At 38.1% G+C, this 23,938-nt stretch overlaps 1 protein-coding gene and 1 long non-coding RNA gene across 2 annotated transcripts in view; one reads left to right on the top strand and one right to left on the bottom strand.

Moving 5' to 3' along the window:
- Positions 1 to 23,938, bottom strand: part of lifra (LIF receptor subunit alpha a) — a 52,853-nt gene that overhangs the window by 18,892 nt on the left and 10,023 nt on the right. Inside the window, exons 2-5 of the mRNA XM_061928892.2 lie at positions 9,285 to 9,435; positions 9,036 to 9,172; positions 4,208 to 4,361; positions 3,813 to 4,097 (exon numbers count right to left, since the gene is read on the bottom strand). Of these exons, the coding sequence (XP_061784876.1) occupies positions 3,813 to 4,097; positions 4,208 to 4,361; positions 9,036 to 9,172; positions 9,285 to 9,372 (664 nt within the window). The 5' untranslated portion in view covers positions 9,373 to 9,435. The remainder of the gene's footprint in view (positions 1 to 3,812; positions 4,098 to 4,207; positions 4,362 to 9,035; positions 9,173 to 9,284; positions 9,436 to 23,938) is intronic.
- LOC133575950 (uncharacterized) overlaps positions 3,460 to 23,938 on the top strand; it is a 34,814-nt gene continuing 14,335 nt past the window's right edge. Inside the window, exons 1-2 of the long non-coding RNA XR_009811539.1 lie at positions 3,460 to 3,554; positions 3,869 to 3,972. This is a non-coding gene — a long non-coding RNA (uncharacterized lncRNA). The remainder of the gene's footprint in view (positions 3,555 to 3,868; positions 3,973 to 23,938) is intronic.

The raw sequence follows: 23,938 nt of genomic DNA, 5'->3' as shown, positions 1-23,938 counted from the left end.
CAGTTTCCGACTATGATAATAAAACCAAGTGCCTTGCTGAAGGCTACTGGAGTGGCCAAGTATGTATCCAGACACGTTTGGGCATCCCCAAACGGAGAGTGGAGGAGTGCAAAAGGTCTCACATCAACCGGTGATGTCATCATTGAAGGGTCAAAAATAATTTCCGGAACAATATGTGCAGCTCTGGTGGATTCCTTGCAGTGCTATAGAATAATAGTGCTCACTCATAATTTTGACACTTTGGACACAATTTGGACATGTTCACAGCTATTTAGACATTCTCTCTTGTCCGTCAAATAGACAAGGACCATTTAGTCTTCCTGGGGCTGGGAAAGTCTGTCCCTGTGGGTACGGAGATGACTGATCCGGCCAATTCGAGCTCTGAAGGTTCTGGTGCAGTATGGGCAAGGAGTGGTGGCTGCTGTGGGAAACTTTGTGGCACTGCTTTTCCGGTCTTGCCTGCGTGGCTCGGCTGCAAAAATTCATGGGACTTTGCACCACTGTTGCCTTGGTTTTTCCATAGCTCCCCCGAGTTGTGGCCAATGCTGAAGGCTTACAGTAAAGCTTTGAGAGTGTCTTTGAAGCACTTCTTCTAGCCTCCAAGGGAGCGTTTACCACACTAGAGTTCGCCGATCAGTATTTTCTTAGGGAGGCGATGGTCTGCTGACTACATGGCCTGCCCAGCCTAGCTGGGTCTGCATCAGGATAGTGTGGATGCTGGGAAGGTTGGCTTGGGTGAGCACGTCTGTATCTGGAATCTTGTCTTGCTATTTTATGCAAAGTAGTTTCTTCAGCCTGGTGGTGTGGAAGTGGTTCAGCTTCCTGGCATGGCGTTGGTAGACCGTTCACGACTCACAGCCAAAGAGCAGGGTAGTGAACACTACTGTTTTATACACATTGATCTTTGTCTTTGTGGTGATACCTCTTCTGTCCCACACGGTCTTGTGTACTCTGCTTTAAATCACCAAAAAATGATTCCCGGGCGCGGCCACCGCTGCTGCCCACTGCTCCCCTCACCTCCCAGGGGGTGATCAAGGGTGATGGGTCAAATGCAGAGAATAATTTCGCCACACCTAGTGTGTGTGTGACAATCATTGGTACTTTAACTTTTAAAGGTAACACTTGCCTTGGCGAGTCTGGTGTTGAAGTCAATGCCAACTACGCAAGAAAGAGTACTACCAAGATACGTTAAGTCTTTGTCTGTTGACGGAAATGTTGAGTTGAACGTAGTGCGTCCCTTAAATTGGTTGGTGCATCGACTCTGTGTTCTTGGTGCTGATTGTGAGCCCGAAGTTGTTGCAAGCTTCATGTAACTTGTCAACGCTGTGTTGCATGTCCGTTTCGGGGGTCGCGTTGAGGGCGCAATCATCAGCAAACAGGAAATCGTTGACAGTATCTGTTGAAATTAAACCTTGTTTTTTGCTTAAAGCCTCCTGAAGCAAGCACACAGCCTTGTTTTACTCTGTTGGAGACTGGAAATGCTGCTGAAGACTTTCTGTTTTCTTGTACTCCGGCCAGCATGCCATTAAACATTTAGACAGTAATGGCCGCATGTTGACTCATTTTCTGTAGATAGTAAAGCTATACAGCTGTAGACTGACTACTCCAAGGTATTTCAACGTTTTACTGCAACAATATTGTTCCTATGATCTCATCTTTAAGCGTCTTACAGGAAAAGTCTAATCATTCGGTCTAAATACATGTTTAAATTGAAAAAAGTATTACATTTCAAAGTGGTATCTCGGTTTTCATTATTAATCCGTTGCAAACAGGGCCGACTTAACCTCGACTTAACCTGGGGCTGAGAGAGTTTCAACAAACCTCCCCACTCCAACCTCAACGTCAACACCTCCGACCCCGAAACCATACTTTGAAAAATAAAAATCATGATTTCATTCAAAAGAACAGCAAAAATATCACCCATTTAAAAAATAATTTTGTTCATGAATGCATTTCCTTCGCGACGGGCGCATTCACGTTTGTAATAGACGTCAGTAAACTTCAAGTAAAGTGCCGGCGATCTGGGAGGACTGCCTGTGTTTTAGTACGATAATAGTACAATGGTCTCTCAAACCTGCTCGGAGCAGTAGAAAAAAACAAAGCAGCGGAGGGAGGGAGGGAAAGTGAGAGGGCGAGAGAGAGAGAGCGAGAGAGAGAGAGAGAGAGAGAGAGAGAGAGAGAGAGAGAGAGGGGGAGAGAGAGAGAGAGAGAGAGAGAGTACACAAAACTGAGCTGTTTATGATTGACAGATATGAACACTAGGGATGTCCGATAATGGCTTTTTGCCGATATCCGATATTCCGATATTGTCCAACTCTTTAATTACCGATACTGATATCAACCGATACCGATATCAACCGATATATGCAGTCGTGGAATTAACACATTATCATGCTTAATTTGGAAAACCAGGTATGGCACTTTTTAAAAAAATTAATAAAATAAGATAAATAAATTAAAAACCTTTTCTTGAATAAAAAGAAAGTAAAACAATATAAAAACAGTTACATAGAAACTAGTAATTAATGAAAATGAGTAAAATTAACTGTTAAAGGTTAGTAGTATTAGTGGACCAGCAGCACGCACAATCATATGTGCTTACGGACTGTATCCCTTACAGACTGTATTGATATATATTGATATATAATGTAGGAACCAGAATATTAATAACAGAAAGAAACAACCCTTTTGTGTGAATGAGTGTGAATGAGTGTAAATGGGGGAGGGAGGTTTTTTGGGTTGGTGCACTAATTGTAAGTGTATCTTGTGTTTTTTATGTTGATTTAATAAAAAAATAAAAAATAAAAAAAACGATACCGATAATAAAAAAACCGATACCGATCATTTCCGATATTACATTTTAACGCCGATATTATCGGACATCTCTAATGAACACCAATCATTGCATTTCACCGTCAAACTCGAAGACCCCTACTTGGGTGGGGTCCCTGGGCTTTAGCCCAGGTAAGCCAGTGCATTAGGGCGGCCTTGGTTGCAAAGGGTCCATAATCATATGAAAACTAACAATTTTTCCCATGGTAAATCCATCCATCTATCCATTCGTACCGCTTGCCTCTTTCGGGGTACAATAAATCCAATGTAAACCTAATTAATTTCAAAGACCCAAACATGTTTATGCAAAACACATTTTATAGAGAATAGTTCTAGTTGTACACGCGTAAAACAAGGCAAAATGCATAAAAAAGGACGAATAACCCTTTTACCTTTATTGACTACTCTTGACTGCGATGAGCAATGAAGGCGGAGGTAGGAAAGAGTCCCACAAACTCCACCTTTGTACTTTGCCATATCAGAGTGCTGGCAGGCTTTTAAGATCCAAGATCACACCAACAGCGATTGTGTGCTCCCATGACTTTGTTTACCACAACTGATGCAATCACATGCACGCGCAAAACCTTTGCGCTTTACAAAACTACGGCGGATAACCGGTAAGCGCCATTTTAACCTTGATTGTTTTGGCAAGACGTTTTACTGTAGCAGTGTGGTGTGTTCAGTGACACACTGGAAATACAAATTTAAGGCGGACTATTACGGTATGTTACAACTTTATTTCTCTGTATGAAAGCTTTTTTCGCAGCCGTATTTAAAAAAAAAAAACCCACAGAGACTTTCTGTAATCAAACTAAAAGCAAGACAGTGGATGAAACTCAGCAATTTTTGGTGAAAATTTCCACTTTAAATTTTCAGATTTAGAACTGAATCATCCATCTATCTATTTTCTACCGCTTGTCCCTCTCAGGGCACACTAAATGAAAATCAAGATACCACCGTATTCTTAACCGTTATCTTACATCCAACAAAGACCACGGTTCCAGACAGCTTATTCTTGTCAACGCTGTCCCAGCAGACGACATTGGTCCCCGAGCTGGAGCTGTTGGGTGGCGACTGGTTGGCCACTGTGAAGCCGTAACTTCGCCGACTGAGCCGGGTGGCGTTCACGACTGTGTTGCCGTAAGTTACGCGACCAAAGTGTCGCCCTTCTTCCACGATGCAACAGAAAGTGGTGCTGTCACCCGCCAGCACAGCTCTGTCCACTGGGTACATCTTGAACTTCCTATTGGTGGGCAGATCTTCTCCTAGAGAAGGAAACAATAGGCGGAAGCAGATTATTAAAGAGCACAGGGATATAAATAGACTTGTTTTATTCAAGCACAGTGGATACATAATTTTACAGCAGCAGTTTGACCTTGGAGGATATGCGTGTCGCTCCATTCACTCGTCGTCTGCCCTTCTCTTGAGCGAATTTGGACAGACAATGAGGTACATTCCAGAGGTTCTGCTGAGGTCCAATTCCACTCGTACCGACCAGTTGACTGATTCACAGTCACAGGCAGCGTGTCCTAAAACACAGGAGATGAGCGTGATAGAACGCATTCTTAGCAAAATTTAACCCTCTACACTACGCCTTTTAAAAATAGCATTCCAAGGACTTTACCCATATTTAACACACTCTCTTTCTCCTATTCACAGCAAATTATATATATATTAATTATGAGGTTCTTCTTGTCAAAAGAATGGTAATATGTCATTAAAAAACAACATTCTGCAATAAAACGGCAAAGAGAGTACATTTTATGCACTTTATGCATTTATGCACCTGCTCAGTGGTCCTTGTGGTTAGAGTGTCCGCCCTGAGACTGAAAGATCGTGAGTTCAAACCCCGGCCGAGTCATACCAAAGACTATACAAATGGGACCCATTACCTCCCTGCTTGGCACTCAGCATCAAGGGTTGGAATTAGGGATTAAATCACCAAAATTATTCCTCAGCGTGGCGACCGCTGTTGCTCACTGCTCCCCTCACCTCCCAAGGGGGTGACCAAGGGTGATGGGTCAAATGCAGAGGATAATTTTACCACACCTAGTGTGTGTGTGACTATCGTTGGGACTTTAACTTTATAGCCAAATCTGTTTCAAGATATATTTAGGAACATGTTTACTAGTTTTAAATCATGAGATTGCTATTTATTGTAAAATAATGAAAAACATTTTTTTTAGTCCAATATGTCAGCATTTTTAAATAGTTTGGGAGGTACATCTTTGGATATGTGTGTGAAAAGTATTTTTTTTAAACTAAAAACCAACAAATATGGATTGCAGCACATTATTTTGTTAGATAAAATCATGTTATGAATTTTGGAAATTGATTTATTTATCTTTTTTCAATACATTAAGGGCTTGATTTCCTAAGATTTAAACAACACGCGAGACAGCGTATGCAAAAAATAAAATAGCATGTTCTATGAGTGGGCGTGTTGCGTGTGATCTACTAAAAATGTGTGTGCAATTGAGAAGTAGTGCAGACCACCTTATTTACCGTTAATGAGGATTTTGCATGCATACGGAGATTTTAGCACAGAGACGATCATTTTCTTCACATTCATGTTATCATGCTCCTACCTGTGTGTGATGTGTTGAACAAGCAGCACACATCTGTAATCCGTAACACATATTCTGATTCGCAATGTAGATAACAGAAAGATATGCACACTGACACTTTCTGACATTTTTCTTTCACTTTCACATGCAGTGTGGATTGCATCACCGGTGCATTTGTGTGTCTGGAATGATTAAAACGCAAGATAATGCATAATGAAAGACGTCTTGTCATGTAAGAGGTATATTATAGCAATATATTTCCTTAATTTTAAAAAATAAATAAAAGCGACATTAAAAAAAACGCCAGAATACCCCAAAACTAGGGGTGTAACGGTACACAGAAATTTCGGTTCGGTACCTACCTCGGTTTAGAGGTCACGGTTCGGTTCATTTTCGGTACAGTAAGAAAACAACAAAATATACATTTTTTGGTTATTTATTTACCAAATTTGTAAACAATGGCTTTATCCTTTTAACATTGGGAACACTATAATAATTCTGCCCACGTTAATCAACATTAAACTGCCTCAAGTTGTTGCTCAGATTAAATAAAATGACAAAACTTTTCTTCTACATATAAAAAGTGCAACATTAAACAGTTTCAAGTCAACTCATCATGCTTAATTTATTACAGCATTTGGGAAGCCTGTAGTTGATTTTTATTATGTAAATGTTATATTTTTATCATAACATGTGATAGCAGGGACCCTGCCATTCAAAACTAGGCTGCTCCATTACTAATGATTAATGTAACTATAGCTGAAAAAATAGTACAATAGCAATAGGAGAGACTATTCATCCCTGAACACCATAGAGTTCATGTAGGCTTAATGATGCAGTTACATTATTATATCAACTATCAGAGACAGAACCTCTTCATTTAACATAATGTCCTTTTTTGCTGCTTCAACACAGCTCAATCAACAGAAAAAGGTAAAGTGAAATAACAGACAGGGCTTTGCTGTCCGTAACGCACGCACACACACACACACACACACACACACACACACACACACACACACACACACACACACACACACACACACACACACACACACACACACACACACAGCAAAATGAGCTAAAAGCTAATTAGCCTTCACCTCAAGCCAGGATTGCGAGCGCGCTGAGTTGCTGTTTGTTTCTAGAACGTCAACGGGCTCATAGTGATGTTACTAGTAATTGACTGGGAGGTGTTTATTAAAATTTGGGGAGAGTCCGCTGCCTGATGCTTACCTGCTAAACACCTATCTGCTAACCCCACCGCAGAAGCACTGACTACATGCACTCTGAATACGCACTGCTGATTGGCTGTTACCGCTTTGAATACGCACTGCTGATTGGCTGTTACCGCTCTGCATGTAACCAATCAGATGGTTGTGTGGGTGGGACAATGCTAGGTGCTGTGTAGAGTACTGACAGAGACAGAGGCAGAAGAAGCGGAGCAGCTTGTTAAGACTTTAGCTTAGGCGGCTACTTAATATGTTCGTGTGGAAACTCGTTCGGTACACCTCCGAATCGAACCGAAACCCCCGTACCAAAACGGTTCAATACAAATACATGTACCGTTACACCCCTACCCAAAACTAATCAATGTATTTAATTTTAATCAACCCCATAAGTCATTAGTAGCAATACATTGTTTAAATTAAATTGATGAATAGACGATACGTCTGATATTTGTATTCCTGACTGTCCACAAAAATGTTGACACACACACGTAGGACGCAGCATTCTTGTCTGTCCATCGTCTGTCTGGGCAGCGCAAGCATTGGAACTGTCAGTTTGCACGTCCTTCTGACACATGCTACATAAAACGCCAAATATTGTTGGCAAAACAGTGATCAGTGTTGATGAATTACATTGCGCGTGCTGTATTATTGTATTTGCATCTTCTCCTCCCAGTGTAGTGGGCGTTTTGATGATCAGGATATATTTTGCATATTCATGAAGACAAAAATGCAAAATGGATGGCACATCTTTTTTCTGCTCACCTAACAGACGCAATCCATTTTTTGCACGTTTACTAGATCAGCTTTGCGTGTGGTATCAAGGATTGCACGTGTTTTAGTGCAGGCAAACCCTTAGTAAATCAGGTCCTTAGACCAGTGGTTCTTAACCTTGTTGGAGGTACCGAACCCCACCAGTTTCATATGCGCATTCACCGAACCCTTCTTTAGTGAAAAGTAAAATGTTGTTTTTTTTTCAAATTCAAGACAAAGTTATATGTTTTTGGTAACACTTTAGTATGGGGAACACATTCTAAGTAACAAAGACTTAATTTAGAGTTTTTTGGACACTAGGGGAACATATTCTAGGAAACAAAAACTTAATTTAGAGTTATTTGGTTAGGGTTAGGGTTAGAGGGTTAGGGCCAGGGTTAGAGGGTTAGGGTTATAATAAGGCCATGCCGAATAAGGCATTAATAAGTACTTAATAATGACTAGTTAAGAGCCAATATGTTACTAATTTGCATGTTAATAAGCGACCAAATAATGGTGAATATGTTCCCCATACTAAAGTGTTACCATGTTTTTTTACTGGTGCACAAAATGAACCATGCATTAAAAAACATCACTTTGTTCAAAGAACAAAACCAACACAGTGCATAAACTCACAACAAATTACACACCTGCAAATCAGTCTGACTTCTGCTGTTGCCGTATCCGTAATACGCCGATAGGGAGAAGTTTTTATTTACACAAGAGTTGGTTGTGTCTTGACCTCCGCCGAACCCCTGAGCCCGACTCACCGAACCCCTAGAGTTCGATCAAACCCAGGTTAAGAACCACTGCCTTAGACCTTGGGTGTTTAATACACGGTTGGAGTGTAAATGTTAAAACCTCACGCATCCATGCCCTATATATACAACCACTATGTAATCTTTAATATTATTATTACCACTCAAATATTTTTGTAAGACAAAAAACGGTTTTAAAAAAACATTGCCCAAAAACATTTAAATATTAGTAATGGTGACTTTTTGCATTACTTAACATAATAAAGATATACATAATGAATACATTATTTGTACTAAGACTGGGCAAACAAGGCAAAGACATGAACTTGTTTTTCTTCATTTGAGCCACATTTCTCACTATGGCACTATGATTGGTCAAATATTGACATTTCAACTCCCATTATTTATTTATTTTTCAAATTAAATATGACATTACTTCTAAAAAAATTATCAGGATATGGTGTTAATCTGAAAACATTGTGTTCTTCTTTGAAGTCACTATGTCCATCTTCTTTCATTAATAGTCCAACTTGTTATCCTTTCAACTCATCACCATATTCATGAGAGAATTAGCATGACCATAAATACAGTTTGTAGATGATTGTGGGAAGAATAGTGGAAGAACACCAGGGTGGAACTCTTCTGTACACAATTCACTGCACGTTTGATTTATAATGAGAAGAGTGTGTACAAGTGTGCATAGCATGCTTTAATATTTATTTTTTTGTACATTCTGAGGTTTGTGCATACGCAATGTTTTGCATTCAAACCAACGCAGAGTCTTAAAATGAGGCTCCAGGAGCTTAAAAAAGGGGTGTGTCAATGAAAAGTAATTATGTAAGTAAGTAACAATCATCTCACATCAAAAAATGACAAAAGAAAAGAATAACACTCACAAAGAAGACGCTTTCATTGAGTTCCGTCCTGAGGATCATGACGTCAAACATTGTAGAGCCGCCTCCCAGCCATGATATGAATATTTGCTGCGTTGTCATGTTGGGTGACAGGCTCACCTGTTCGGGTGCAGTCAGGACTAAAGGGAAACAAGTAAAGAGACTATCATTATCATCTTGTAACACATTGCACATGGTCACGGTGGATATTAAAAGTGGGATTGTTATGAAAAGCGGTGTAGAGATTCCTACCATTTTGGGCCTGAGTGTGTACCACGGAAAGGCCAAGGAGAGAACAGATGAGCCAGGCAGGCCTGCAGCTGGTGTGTAACTGAAGCATGGTGAGTGACTGGTGGTGATGTTCCTCTCCACTACAGCAGCACCATGCTGACAGGAAATGACCCTGTGAGAGTATGGAAAGCACAATTAACAGTTTGAAGAAAAAACCAAGAAGACGTTTTATCCCGTTATTTTGCTACAATGCAAGTGCCTCTAATTTTAATGGATGCTGTGGGGATAATGTTGTATTAACGTTATGTTGTAATTTGTAAAATGGTATTGTGAATAAACTTGAATTTAAAAAAAATTAAAATAAATAACTAAAAAACATTTTGAGCTGCCTGTATGTTTGTATTTGTTTCTTAAAGTGTAAAACTGCATGTAAAATGTGCTTGACTATGAGTGAGAGCAATATAATATTTTTAATGGATAAATATAAAAAAAAGCAAAAGATAAGTGTCTTGTCCTTACACGTCAACATTTGGATTTGAAAGTAAGTGAAATTCTAGATTCCTCCAAATGCCGGACAAATACTCAAGTATTAAACCCTAAAACTGGTGTATGAAATTATTGACCACTCTACGGTCAGTATCTGAAATGCACAAATACATGCTCGCTAGTGTTATCATATCTGAGTTATTGTGTAGAAATATTGGGAAATAACTACAAATGTGCGCTTCATTCACTAACTGTGTTACAAAAAAGATCAAATAAAATAATACATAATGCTGGATATAGAGAACATACAACCCCTTTATTTATTAAATCACAATTATTGAAATTCAACGACTTGGTACATTTGCAAACAGCTAAAATTATGTACAAAGCAAACTATAACCTGCTACCCAAGAATGTACAACAATTCTTCTCAACAAAAGAGGCGAAATATAACCGTAGAGGAAAATCTAATTTAAAATATTTGTATGTGCGTACAACACTTAAAACCTTTAGTATATCAGTATGTGGAATTCAATTATGGAATGGATTCACCAAAGAACTCAAACAAAGCACCAATATGATTCAGTTTAAGAGTGTTCAAACTACAAGTGTTCACAAAGTACGCAGAACAAGAATTATGATGAACATCTTGAACACTTTTTAAAAAAAATTGTTATTGAGACAAAGATTATTTATGTATTTTATATTTGTTTGCTTACTATGGCATATTATTTATTTATTATTTATTTGTTCACTCTGTTACAGAGAACTAGGAAACTGGATACAATTGCTATGGTATGAAAAGGCGTAGGATTAAATACGCTCTGCTTCTTCCTACTCCTTTTTGGATGTGCTGTAATGAAACTACTGGAATTGTGTGATGCATTACATTGTGTCGTATGTATGTTTGAAATAAACTGAAACTGAACTAAACTGAAATGTTATTATCGGTATTACTGTATGTCATCTAATCGTGTTGCGGCCTGCCCCACTAAATAATTGTATGGGAAACGAAGGTCCAGGGTTCGATCCTGCGCTCGGGATCTTTCTGTGTGGAGTTTGCATGTTCTGGCTTCCTCCCAACCCCAAAGACATGCACCTGGGGATAGGTTGATTGGCAACACTAAATTGGCCCGAGTGTGTGAATGTGAGTGTGAATGTTGTCTGTCTATCTGTGTTGGCCCTGCGATGATGTGGCAACTTGTCCAGGGTGTACCGCCCGAATGCAGCTGAGATAGGCTCCAGCGACCCCCCGCGACCCCGAAAGGGACAAGCGGTAGAAAATGGATGGATGGATGGAAACACTGAATATTCTGTACACAAAACCTTCAAGTTAATACCTGACCGTGTGCATTTATATGTGCATTTGCACAGCTCTTGTATTGGATCCTCTTAGGTTGGGTGTATTCGAGTTTATTTATGAGAACTAAAACTTCAGCTTCTAATGCTGTCATTAGCACTTTTAGCTAAAATATCCAAAGACACCAACTTAAAAAAAAATAACCCTCCATTAGGGTTGTACGGTATACCGGTATTAGTATAGTACCTATAGTACTAATGAATCATATTAGGCACTATACCGCCTCTGAAAGGTACCGATCCACCACCCCCCGCCCCGCGTCGTCGTTACGTCGTGTCATTGTTGGTTTAGGAGCAGACGAGCATGTTCGGCAGCGCACAATCACAGAGTACTTACAAACAGAAAAAGTGTGTAGACAGAAAAGGGAGAACGAACGCATTTTGGCATAAAGGTGAAGTTGTGCTTTAAGACATGGCTAGCTAGCTAGCAGCTAAAGACCAGCCGCAGTCGGCAGTGTTTTAGCTACTTCTAAATCACTAATCCTGGTCTCCATGGCGACAAATAAAGAAAGTTTCTTACAAGTATCATCCCTGCAGGACGAGGAATAGCTAAACATGCTTCACTACACACCATAGCTCACCGGCGTCAAAATGTAAACAAACGCCATTGGTGGATCTACACCTGACATCCACTGTATTGATACGAAGTACAGGAGCGTATCTAGTCGATACTACTATGATTACATCGATACTTTTTAGCATCACAAAATCGTATTTATTTAAAAAATGTTATATATTATGTTTATAAACTCAGGAAATATGTCCCTGGACACATGAAGATTTTGAATATGAACAATGTATGATCCTGTAACGACTTGGTATCGGATTGATACCCAAATTTGTGGTATCATCCAAAACTAATGTAAAGCATCCAAACAACAGAAGAATAAGTGATTATTACATTTTAACAAAAGTGTAGATAAAACATGTTCAAAGAGAAAGTAAGCAGATATGAAAAGTAAATGAACAAGTAGATTAATAATTAATTTTCTACCACTTGTACTTAATAATTTTGACAAAATAATAGAATGGAAAATGACACAATAAGTTACTGTATACATCAGCAGACTATATTAGGAGCCTTTTTTTGCCCACTTACTAATAAAAGACAAGTTGTCTTGTATGTTCACTATTTTTTTTAAGGACAAACTTGCAGTAAGAAACATATGTTTAATGTACCCTAAGATTTTTTGTCAAAATAAAGCCAATAATGCATTGTTTTGTGGTCCCCTTTATTTAGAAAATTACCGAAAATTTTTTGGTACTGGTATCGGGACAACACTACCCTCCATATGATAATGTTATGGAATATTTCTAACCAAAAAGGTTATAATTGCATGTTTACATAAGACTCCATTTATTTCCAGGTCGACAAAACTACAATTTTCATCATCAGCTTAAAAATGGCTGCTTTAAAACAAGACAAGACAAAATATATGCACACTTGAAAAAAGGAGAATAACCGTAACATCCAGTTGACCGTAAAGTCGACATGATGGATGAGAAGAAGCATCAGCGGCTATGTTGTCGTAGAGTATTTTAAGCCTGGAACGCCCTGAACCTCCATGTTTGTGTTGCTAATTCTCGGATTTGTTGCGTTCAACTGTCACACAGCTGCTGCTCTTTTCAATTGGACAAGCTTTGACTAGTACTACAAAAGTTCCATGACAAAATAACCTGCAGGTACTTGCCGATGAATTATTGCAACATACACCTGGTTGTTGTTTTTTCTTATAATTCCTTGACTGAACATTTATGATTTATTTCATTTGAAAATACTCCCAAAAGGTTGGGTTTGGGAAAAAGCAGCATATCTATATGAGATTCCAAGCCTTAGCTCTACAAAAAATACAGCTGTCTGGACTGGATGCAACCTGAAAGTCCAGTGATTGGAAGCTGGCCAATGCCCAGATTCCGGGAAGTGCAGCCAAGAAACTGATATCTCCAACTGCCCGGCACACAAATCAATAACTGTTTGCAAGGCCGAAGCGATAAATGCGACCACAGACGAGGCAAACAACAAGAAAGTGGTCGGCACTTAAAAGCCAAGTCTGAGCTTAATCTGTATGGCAGCAGCGCTCCCGTTATAGACAAGTGTTTTTTCCTTTTTGTTTCAACAGCACATACTTTGCAGTATTGTATGTGACCATTCATAGCCATGGAAAAAAATCTGTTGAAATGTTTAAAGTGTAGCACAGACCGTACCGTGATGCAATCATTTCTGGAAACCCAAATTTGTGTAAAGGCCTTGTTTGTGCAGCCTCTCCTTTTCAGCAGGACAAGAAAACAGTCATAACAAGCCAGTTTCTAAACCACAAAAACAACCAGAACTCAAGGTCAACAACATTTATTTTGACTAACAAGATATTCTTACTTACCAGACACAGTTGTTGCCCATCTTAAATAAAAAGGTACCAACATCGCAACATTGTTTTGTTTTTTTATATACTTCATTACTTTTCTCAAACTGTGAATACCACTGACAAATGAACTGTATAAAAACTAAAATAAACATAGTACATGTCAGAAATAATCACACAACACAGCTGGGATAGGCTCCAGCAACCTTAACAAGGACAAAAAACATCAGTTGCATCTTGTCCTCTATTGTAGCTTTTGAAATAAACATTCCTTTAATGTACAAATCAGTCCCAGCGTGAAAGTTTTTTATTACAGTATTTTAGGGATGTAACGGTAAATGGTAAAATTATAAACTGCGGTAAGATTTCAGACGGTTAGTAATACCGTTTACATTTTTAATTATCGATAAAATTTCATTTATTAACATAGATTTTTTTATTAATTAAATAAATAAATGAACCGAACTACGAGACTGACAAACAGTTTCTACCCACAGGCCATCAGGCTTGTGAATGCTAACTTGTGAATGCTAGCCCCCCCCCGTTTTACTTTTGTCTTTTTGAACAAAAGACAGCTACCATGACCACCCCCGAACTGTGAACCATCACTGTAGACACTTTTCACCTTTGATCACTAAAGACACTTTAACTGCTGCTGTGACCAAATGTCACCTCCATATTTATACTGTTGACTGTCAATCAGAATATGCAATAATGTTATGTTACTTACTGTGCCTTGTATATACATTTCTATTTTTATTTTTTATTTTTAGCTAAGTACCGTGTGACTTGTTGAAGGGTGGACTAGCAAAGTAAGATTTTCATTGTACGGCAAACTGTCTGTTTAACTGTGCATATGACAATAAACAATCTTGAATCGTGACTCTTGAAATGTTAGGCAACACTGCTTACTTCCTGGAAACGCAGTCGCCGCATGTGCACCAGTGCTGTTTGGCGCTATGCAATTACATGGATTTTTCTCCAGGAGATTTTCCCTCGGAGTAAACGGACCCAAACGCTTCGTTTCACTATATTTCTCTCGCTTCACTTCAGTAGCGTAGAGTCTCCGCTTGCGTTAAAGAGCGCACTGCTAGTTGATGGGGACATGTGTGGACAATATTAGAGACACACGCCTTTGTCCCACCTAGGGTTGGACGAAAAAGTATATCTCGATATATTTTTACTTAAACTCAATATTCGATATGTATTTTGATATATTTTCCACTGAAAGTATACATAGAAAGATATTCATTTTTGAGCGAGAGTCACAGAAATTGAACTGAATGACAACTGTACTGTAAACAGTCAGTGGCACTTTTATTAACTCAGTTAGTCAAGATGGGTATTAACAGCACAGAAAATAAACTGTTTAAGTAGCACAGAATTACATAACATAAATAAAATAGAAAAATATTATTTCTAACTAAAATAAATAATATAGCTGTGTAAATAATACAAAATGCATCAAACTCAGATAAAAAAATACATTTGCAGGAAGGCACTTTTTGATTCCCAGTCGACGATGTAATGGACTGTCACACATGTACGGTTCTGGTCAGCACCAAGTAAGTGACTTGACTTAATTGTGCGGCTATGATCTTCCTCACTTCGGCATACATTTTTGGCAGCATTTCTCGTGCGAAATATGCCCGGCTTGGCAACTCACAGTTTTGATTTGGGCTTACATGGTAAACAACTCAAATGAATGTTTTATCCAGACGCATACATTTTTCCAAATGTGGCCAAGTAGACGCATTGTGGGTTTCCTGGACGTCGTCTACATCGTTAATCTAAGGAAGAGAATTCCTCAGCCATCTTCCACTAGTTTTTTAATATATAACTCGCCCGCTTGATTCTCTCGTCGTCATTTGGGATGTCTGTTGTGATTTCCCTTCCTGGTTCGATGACCGGCCCTATCTTGCCTCTGATTGGCCTGTCCGTAATGTTTTACTCTAATCTTAACCAATCATGACTCATCATAGTAAACAACCAACCAATCATGGATGTTCTTATATGTGCGAGCAGGTCTTGGAAGGAGAAAAGAGAGGGGTTTATAGTAGCCCATGGAGTTTTGAGAGGGAGTGAGAAGCGGGGGAAAACAAGGAACACAACAAATAAGCGGCGTTTGGTCATTTTAACGTGAAATAAATTATATCGATCTTACGATATTTTCTTAATTCATAGCTTGTTTGAAAATATATCGATATATCTTACAAACTCAATAAATCGCCCAGCCCTAGTCCCACCCCAAAAGTATACAGCTGAGGACAAAAATATTTGATGTTGCTTTCATTTTCTCAACACAATGTCCTCTCACCTACTAGTGACTGAGAGTTATTTACATGAGGAAACATGCAGCAGGCGATATGAACTTTGCCACAACTTGTTGATAAAGTATTTGGTTTGCTTTGTTTACTGGGATGCTCACACACCCTTTAATTAACTGCTAACTCTGTCAGTGTCCCAACAACATCAATACCCGTCTCCGCTCGGGATGGTTTCCTGCTGACCCCACTGTGGACTGGACTCTTACTGTTATGCTGGATCCACTATGGACTGGACTCTCACAATATTATGTTAGACCCACTCGACATCCATTGCATTCGGTCTCCCTAGAGGGGGGGGGGTTACCCACATATGCGGTCCTCTCCAAGGTTTCTCATAGTCATTCACATCGACGTCCCACTGGGGTGAGTTTTTCCTTGCCCTTATGTGGGCTATACCGAGGATGTCGTTGTGGCTTGTGCAGCCCTTTGAGACACTTGTGATTTAGGGCTATATAAATAAACATTGATTGATTGATTGATACCAGCTCAAATTTAACACTGACTGTGAAGTATCAACACACTGAGGCACAAAGATTGGGTTTTTTTTATGTCACAAAGTTGTTAATTTAAAAAACTATTTTGTTAATGTTTTACTGTATAGTTAATTCCTATACGACAATTTCTGCTCAAACTCTTAATAGATCTGTCCCGATACAGCATGTACATACATTTAGTACATTTAAATGTGCTCAATGTACATAACTTAAAAAATACCTCTCTCTAACAAAATGTAAAAACAGAGATAAAGGGATCATGTAATGGAAAAAAGCTCACATGTTGATGCTGCTAATGAACAAAACAATTATGTGTCTCTACATATATGGATAACGTTTATCTATGGCTTTTTACAGATTACATAATGGCATCGCGTTCACACCCCCACCCCAACACTGTTTAGCTAACCTAAGGAATAATTGTGCAGCCCTATGTATAAGATTAGATATCATACAAGAGCACTATTTGTATCTATATGGACAAAAACTGCAGTTCCTTCTTATGCCCATCAAGTGCCATTTTGCAAAATTCTTACTTTTAAAAAAAATAAAAAATTTAACTAATGTTATTATTTTGTTCCTTAGATCAGTGGTCCCCAACCAAATTTTATTTATTTATTTATTTTTTTAATTAAATCAACATAAAAACACAATATATACATTATATATCAATATAGATCAATACAGTCTGCAGGGATACAGTCCGTAAGCACACATGATTGTATTTCTTTTTGACAAAAAAAAAAAAAAAAAAAAAAAATTAAATACCATCGATGTTTGGTTTGTCTTTAAAGACGTTTCGCCGCCCAGCTGAGTTGGCTTCACCAGTTCATGCTCATAGATTTAGATTGGTCGGATCTAGTCTAACCAAACAGTCCAGTTGCGATCGATTGAATGCCCTGAGAACACATTTAATGTCTACTTGAGGTACCTGAAACAGTGTTCTTATCTACAATATTGTTTTTTTCTACAAAAAGAAATCATTTTGAATGTGATTTTTTTTTCAAATAAAACCTGGTTAAAAGATTCCAGTATGAGTAGTTTTGGAAAATTTTGAACACATTTAAAAATACGGCGATAATAATGATAACCGTGATAAAAAAAAAAAAAGTTCATACCGTGACATCCCTACCGTATTTACAGTCCAGACATACAATTACACATTTACCTCATCATAAACAGAAATGTTACTTTTTATACATATATACCGAAATTATCACGGTGATTGTGATCAAGAAATATTTACACACACACTGAAATGTTTTGACCAAATTATTTTTAAAATAGACACATATTGTTACAAAACCCACTACTTTGCATGTTATGTGTTTCTTATGCTTCACTGATCGTGTTTTAGTCTTATATTTTTATCTATTTTAATTGATGAGCTTTTATTAAATATTGGTTTGTACTGCAGCACCTCAGGATGTATTTAACTAAAAAACGTGTAACAAATAAACTATATCATTATTTATTTTGGGCGTAGTGTGGTGCTCCTCGGTTCAGTGGTTCTTGAACGCACCATAAAAACACCGCCATAAGAACGTAATCTCGTAATCACTCACGCTAAGAGGACAGCTTGTAGGTTTAATGTACAACATTGAATAGGTTAGTTGCTCAAACAGCAATGTATTTTTATAAGTTTATATTGGGTTATGTCATTTCCTAATAGGGAAAGACTTTATTGTCTCTTGTTTTCATGTTAGTATTTAAGATAAAGAGCTGGCGCTGGTCAGTCCATGAATTTATTAAAGTGCAGTTATCAATCATGCTTTTTTGATAATTTCAAATTCTAACTTTCTCAAGTTCTACTATGGTTATTATTACTGTTTATTGTTATTAGAGCTGTCAAACAATTAAAATATGTATCGCGATTAATCGCAGTTTGTCCATAGTTAGCTTGAAATTAATCTTGATTAATCGCAGAAAGAAAAATATTTTTGTCATGAAGAAGTGTACTCTAAACAGATCATTTTCAAGGTTTTATTGCCATGACTGGACAATTAGTTGCTTTACTGAAATATTCTTAAAACATTATGCTTTTTTAAAAAGCTCATCACAAAAAGAACATAGCGTAGTATATAATACAAAAATAGTTTTTTTACCTATAGTACATTAGTGTCTTGCCATATTTTCTATTTTGTAGGAATACAGAATTTGTATTCCTGCTGTGAAAGCACATGCATTCAGAGGAGCTACACCATTATTTAGATACCAGTTTCACGCATTAATAACATAAAATGTGGATTGTTATGATCATGCTTTGATTTTCAAATATGTTTGATAATGTATTCTGTGATAGTTCTACCTGAATAAATGCTTCTGATATTATGTACATTACATGTTGTACAAGTAAATGGTTTTCACATCTCTACATGACAATGTTTTAACCTTCTCTATTTATTAATAATACATCATTATATATATATATATATATATATATATATATATATATATATATATATATATATATATATATATATATATATATATATATACATATATATATATATATACATACACATATATATATATATATATATATATATATATATATATATATATATATATATATATATATATATACTAGGGGTGTAACGGTACATGTATTTGTATCGAACCGTTTTGGTACAGGGGTTTCGGTTCGGTGCGGAGGTGTACCGAACGAGTTTCCACACGGACATATTAAGTAGCGTATTGCACGTTGTGTAAACAATACTCAAAATGCCGGACATTAGAGGCATTTAAGAAACTCCGCCCGGACAGCTCCGCAAAAGAGGACATGTCCGGTGAAAAGAGGACGTATGGTCAGTCTATACCTAGCCCGTTAGCTGCTAGCATGCTAGCAAAAGAGGACATGTCCGGTGAGGGGGGCGGGGGGAGTTAATCTGAGGCTGAGTTGACTTGAAACTGTTTAATGTTGCACTTTTTATATGTAGAAGAAAAGTTTTGTCATTTCATTTATTCTCAGCAACAACTTGAGGCAGTTTAATGTTGATTAACGTGGACCCCGACTTAAACAAGTTGAAAACTTATTGAGGTGTTACCATTTAGTGGTCAATTGAATGGAATATGTACTGTACTGTGCAATCTACTAATAAAAGTCTCAATCAATCAATCAAAAAAAGCACTTTATATGTAGAAAAGTTTTGTTAAGAAACCATTCTGAGCCTCATCTTATTGAGTTTTTATTTTATATATGTTGACCACATTAACCCTGGCAATGGACCCTGTGTGTATATGTATGGTATGCCATTGTTTACAAATTTGGTAAATAAATAACCAAACAATTTATATTTTGTTGTTTTCTTACTGTACCGAAAATTAACCGAACCGTGACCTCTAAACCGAGGTACGTACCGAAGCGAAATTTTTGTGTACCGTTGCACCCCTAATATATACATATATATATATCCGTATATATACATACAGTGTTTCCCACAGGGCAGGCATCTATTTGTGGTGGTGTGGTTGGGGGGCGGGGGGTGGCGGCGGCAGCGGCGATTACCAAGAAGAACGCGGAGTTGGAATATAATTACAACACTTTATGTACATATTTATATACAGATTTTAACAATTAGTTATTCACTGAAATATATTTATTAATTGTGGTTCTTACAAAAAATATATCTTATAAAATATAAAAGCTAAAATGTCTCTTAAAGCTCTGCCCCTTTAATTAGTGCATACTAAATAATTTAACTTTAGCCTACTACTACAACCATATTATTTACCAGCAACATAAAGTGAAACAGAGGCAGAGGTGTATGTTTTGTCGTGGTCCTCTCTATAAGGCACCTAAGAATATAAATTAGGACCCTTTTCATGAGAAAAGTGCATTTCTGATCTGACCCTGCTTTATTTTTCAGTGTTTGCTGAGTCTCACCTGTTCCCTCCGCCCTAATTTTTCTACTTGCCCGACTTCTCAAATCTACTTGCTCCAATATTTCTGCCTAGGTTTTTTTCTGGCTGTGTAGTGCTCATGGCTTATATCTTACTAAAATCCTTCCCGTTGACTATTTACAACACTACACAGTATTTATTATTAGTATTATCTATAATTACATTTAAATGGCATTGCATACATGTAAAATTAAATGCTATTTCACATTATTTGACCAGTAGCAGTTACACCCATCTGAACAGGTCAGCCACCTGTTTAAAGCCCGATCACAGTTGAAATCTTGAAATGAAGGGCCTTTAATGGCCAAAACATTAACCTGGACAACATTTTAAAAGCTGGTTGGCTCAGATTTTATTATTTTCATTGCATTCACATGCTGCAGTGGACAGTGGACATTTTAGCTTGAGTATTAATGTAGTATCTGAAGCACCGTCTCCACGTGTGTTTATTGACAACAGGGTTATAACCTGGACACGTTAGCTCGTCGGTATGAAAACAGGTGATTGTTATTACGTCCGTCTGCCCCGAGTCAAACAGCGGCGGTGTTAATGAAGCAGCGTCAGGCTGCTCACCGTCAGTGAAACGCTCGGTGAAATCGCGGATTAAAGTTAAATATATGACGAGCCGCGAGCGATGCAGCTATAACCTATCTACATATAACCTATATTACCCTCGTATTTTGATCCCGTCCGTCCGTCCATCCGTCTTCGTCTTCTTCGTCTTCGTCTTCTGGCCCACCAGGTGAATTAAGTGCTATTGGCGGAGTTACAATGCATAGTAGGCTACCGCCACCTACTGCACCGGAGTTGTAACTACAAGGTACATTCACAGACAGAGTCCCATTGCTTTTATGAGCGGTCGAGCGAGTCAAAAGCCGAAAAATCCATTTGTGGCGGACGTAATTCTTTCGTGGCGGGCCGCCACAAATAAATGAATGTGTGGGAAACACTGACATATATATCCTCACACATACAGTATATATACACACATATACATATTAGGGCTTTTCAACATTAACGCGTGTGACTAATAAAAATAAATGATCGCGTTATCAAATATGAATAAAGATGAATCCCTTCCGCACGCATTGGTTACAAAGTCTGTGATTGCGAGGAGTGATGGCCCATTTCGCTTCAAAAAAGAACTTTGGGTAAATCTGAGGTAACTCGTTGGTATTGCAGCGACAAACCTTTTTATCATTGACGCACATCAAGTTTAAAATACCACCGTAAAAACACGTATTCGAGGATGCCGCCAACATTATTGTCAATCATCTTGGCGACTTCCTTTGTAAACAGCTACTAGCAACAAATCTTGTGACTTTTCTAGGCGATATTGGAGACTTTGTGTCTTTGGCAGCAGTCACCGTCCTCAGCGAGCAGTGACGGATGCTTCCGGTCAGCTGGTGCTGCTGCGTTGATAGCTACATGCTAGCATGAATGCAAGCTCCATCGACAAGAAGCATAGGAGAATGCTACACTGGCAAAGTTTACTGATTCAATGTTGTCAACAAAAGTAGCACATTTAAGTTAAACAGATGCCTTTGCTAAACAGACAGCCACCGCATGTAGGACATGTAACATGTGTGCAGACCAAGTCCTGCAAGAAGATGTCGTTCATATCACCACAGCTGATCTGTTGGAGGCACAGTTACAGCAAGGATAAACCAACTGTACTACACAAACAAGAGCATCAACTTGCAACTACGGACTGAATGTGAATTTATTTTGCTTCCAGAAAAACGTTGAGCATCTGTAAATAATCACAGCAAATTGGGGTCGCACTGTACAAAAAAAGAGATCAGCATTGTCATCTGAAAAAGGTAAACAAACTTGTTTGTTTCAACAACTGTTTAAACTAAAGAACAGTAATCGGTGCACTATGTTAAGTTATTTATGAGTGCATTTACTGCATTATCGATTAGTCGTTTGCAAGGTAATTGCAAACTGCAAAGACTTTCAAAATGTATAATTAATTTTTACTATAATTATTTTCACCATGTTTTGAGCAAATCCATGACTTGCAGTTCAGTAAAACATTGAAACAACTTTCCTGTAAGACATTCTGTCTACCAAATTGCATTTGTACCCAAATATCGGGGTATTTTCTTCAACAAATTTTCTTTATGCAAGCAAATAATAACCGGCGATTAAGTGTACGAGGGTTGTATGTAGGGCTGCAACAACTAATCGATTAAATCGATTAGAAAAATAGTTGGCGATTAATTTAGTCATTGATTTGTTGGATCTATGCTATGCGCATGCGCAGAGGCATTTTTATTTTTTCCTTTTTATAAACCTTTATTTATAAACTGCAACATGTACAAACAGCTGAGAAACAATAATCAAAATAAGTATGGTGCCAGTATGCTGTGTTTTTTCAATACAATACTGGAAAGGATAGAAATGTAGTTTGTCTCTTTTATCCGATTATTAATCGATTAATCGAAGTAATAATCGACAGATTAATCGATTATCAAATTAATCGTTAGTTGCAGCCCTAGTTGTACGGTATACCTGTATTAGTATAGCACCGCGGTACTAATGAATCATATTCGGTACTATACCGCCTATAAAAAGTACCAGTCCCCCACCCGACATCGTCATGTCGGCTTTAAGTCATGGCTAGCTAGCTAGAGGCTAATGCCTATCCGCAGTTAGCAGTGTTTTAACTGCATCATAATCAATCAATCAAAGTTTACTTGTATAGCCCTAAATCACAAGTGTCTCAAAGGGCTGCAAATCACTGCTCCTTGTCTCCATGGAGACAAATCAAGTACGTTTATGTCAAGCATCGACCATATAGGACACTTGATTGCAATACATGCTTTACTACACACCTCAGCGTCAATGTACTGGATGTATTAAAATTTGCCTACAGTTGACAATTTCCAGACAATATTTCAACATATCCGATTATGGACCATTGAGATGATCAACTTAACTTTGAAAACACTAATCACATGTGAATGAAGCGCATACTTACTCGACAGCCATACATGTCACACTAAGGGTGGCAGTATGAACAACGCCAACACTGTCATATTCATGTGCCGTATAGTGAAACCACACTGAACAACAATGACAAACACATTTTGGGAGAATATTTGCACCGCAACACAACATAAACAATACAGAACAAATTCCACAAATTCCCTGCAGCACCAACTCTTCCGGGACATTTTTTTAGCATCACAAAATTTAGTTTTTTTAAAATGTATATTATGTTTATAAACTCAGGACATATGTCCCTGGACACATGAGGACTTTGAATTAGGGCTGAGCGATATATCGATATACGCGATATATAGCGGGTTTGTCTCTGTGCGATATAGAAAATGACTATATCGTGATATCGAGTATACGTTCTCACCCTGTTGCTTTTAGCTGCGGGCATTACACTACAGGCTCTCCTCGCTCTTTCCGGTCTCTCCTTCTCACAGACAGCCAGCGCACCTTCTTACACACGTCACATACTGTCACGACATACGTCACATACGTATACGCCCTCCTTGAGCAGAGAGGTAGCAGCATGGCTAACGTTAGCTGTGATACTAGCGGAGTGGTGCGAGCGGTAATACAAGAGAAAGAAGGTGCGAATCTGGTAACAAATGTAGGAATAATTAATTGCTAAGAAAAACAGCAGGGGGTCCATCGTCTGGCGGTGGTTTGGCTTCAAGTGGGAATATGTCGAACAGACAACCGTAATTTGTCAAGTGTGGGGCAAAAGCGTTGCTATAAAAAGT

This window comes from Nerophis lumbriciformis, linkage group LG33 (genome assembly GCF_033978685.3).
Source record: "Nerophis lumbriciformis linkage group LG33, RoL_Nlum_v2.1, whole genome shotgun sequence".
Lineage (NCBI taxonomy): Eukaryota > Metazoa > Chordata > Actinopteri > Syngnathiformes > Syngnathidae > Nerophis > Nerophis lumbriciformis.
Note: the sequence above shows the minus strand (reverse complement) of the source record. Positions and strands in the feature narration are given on the sequence as shown.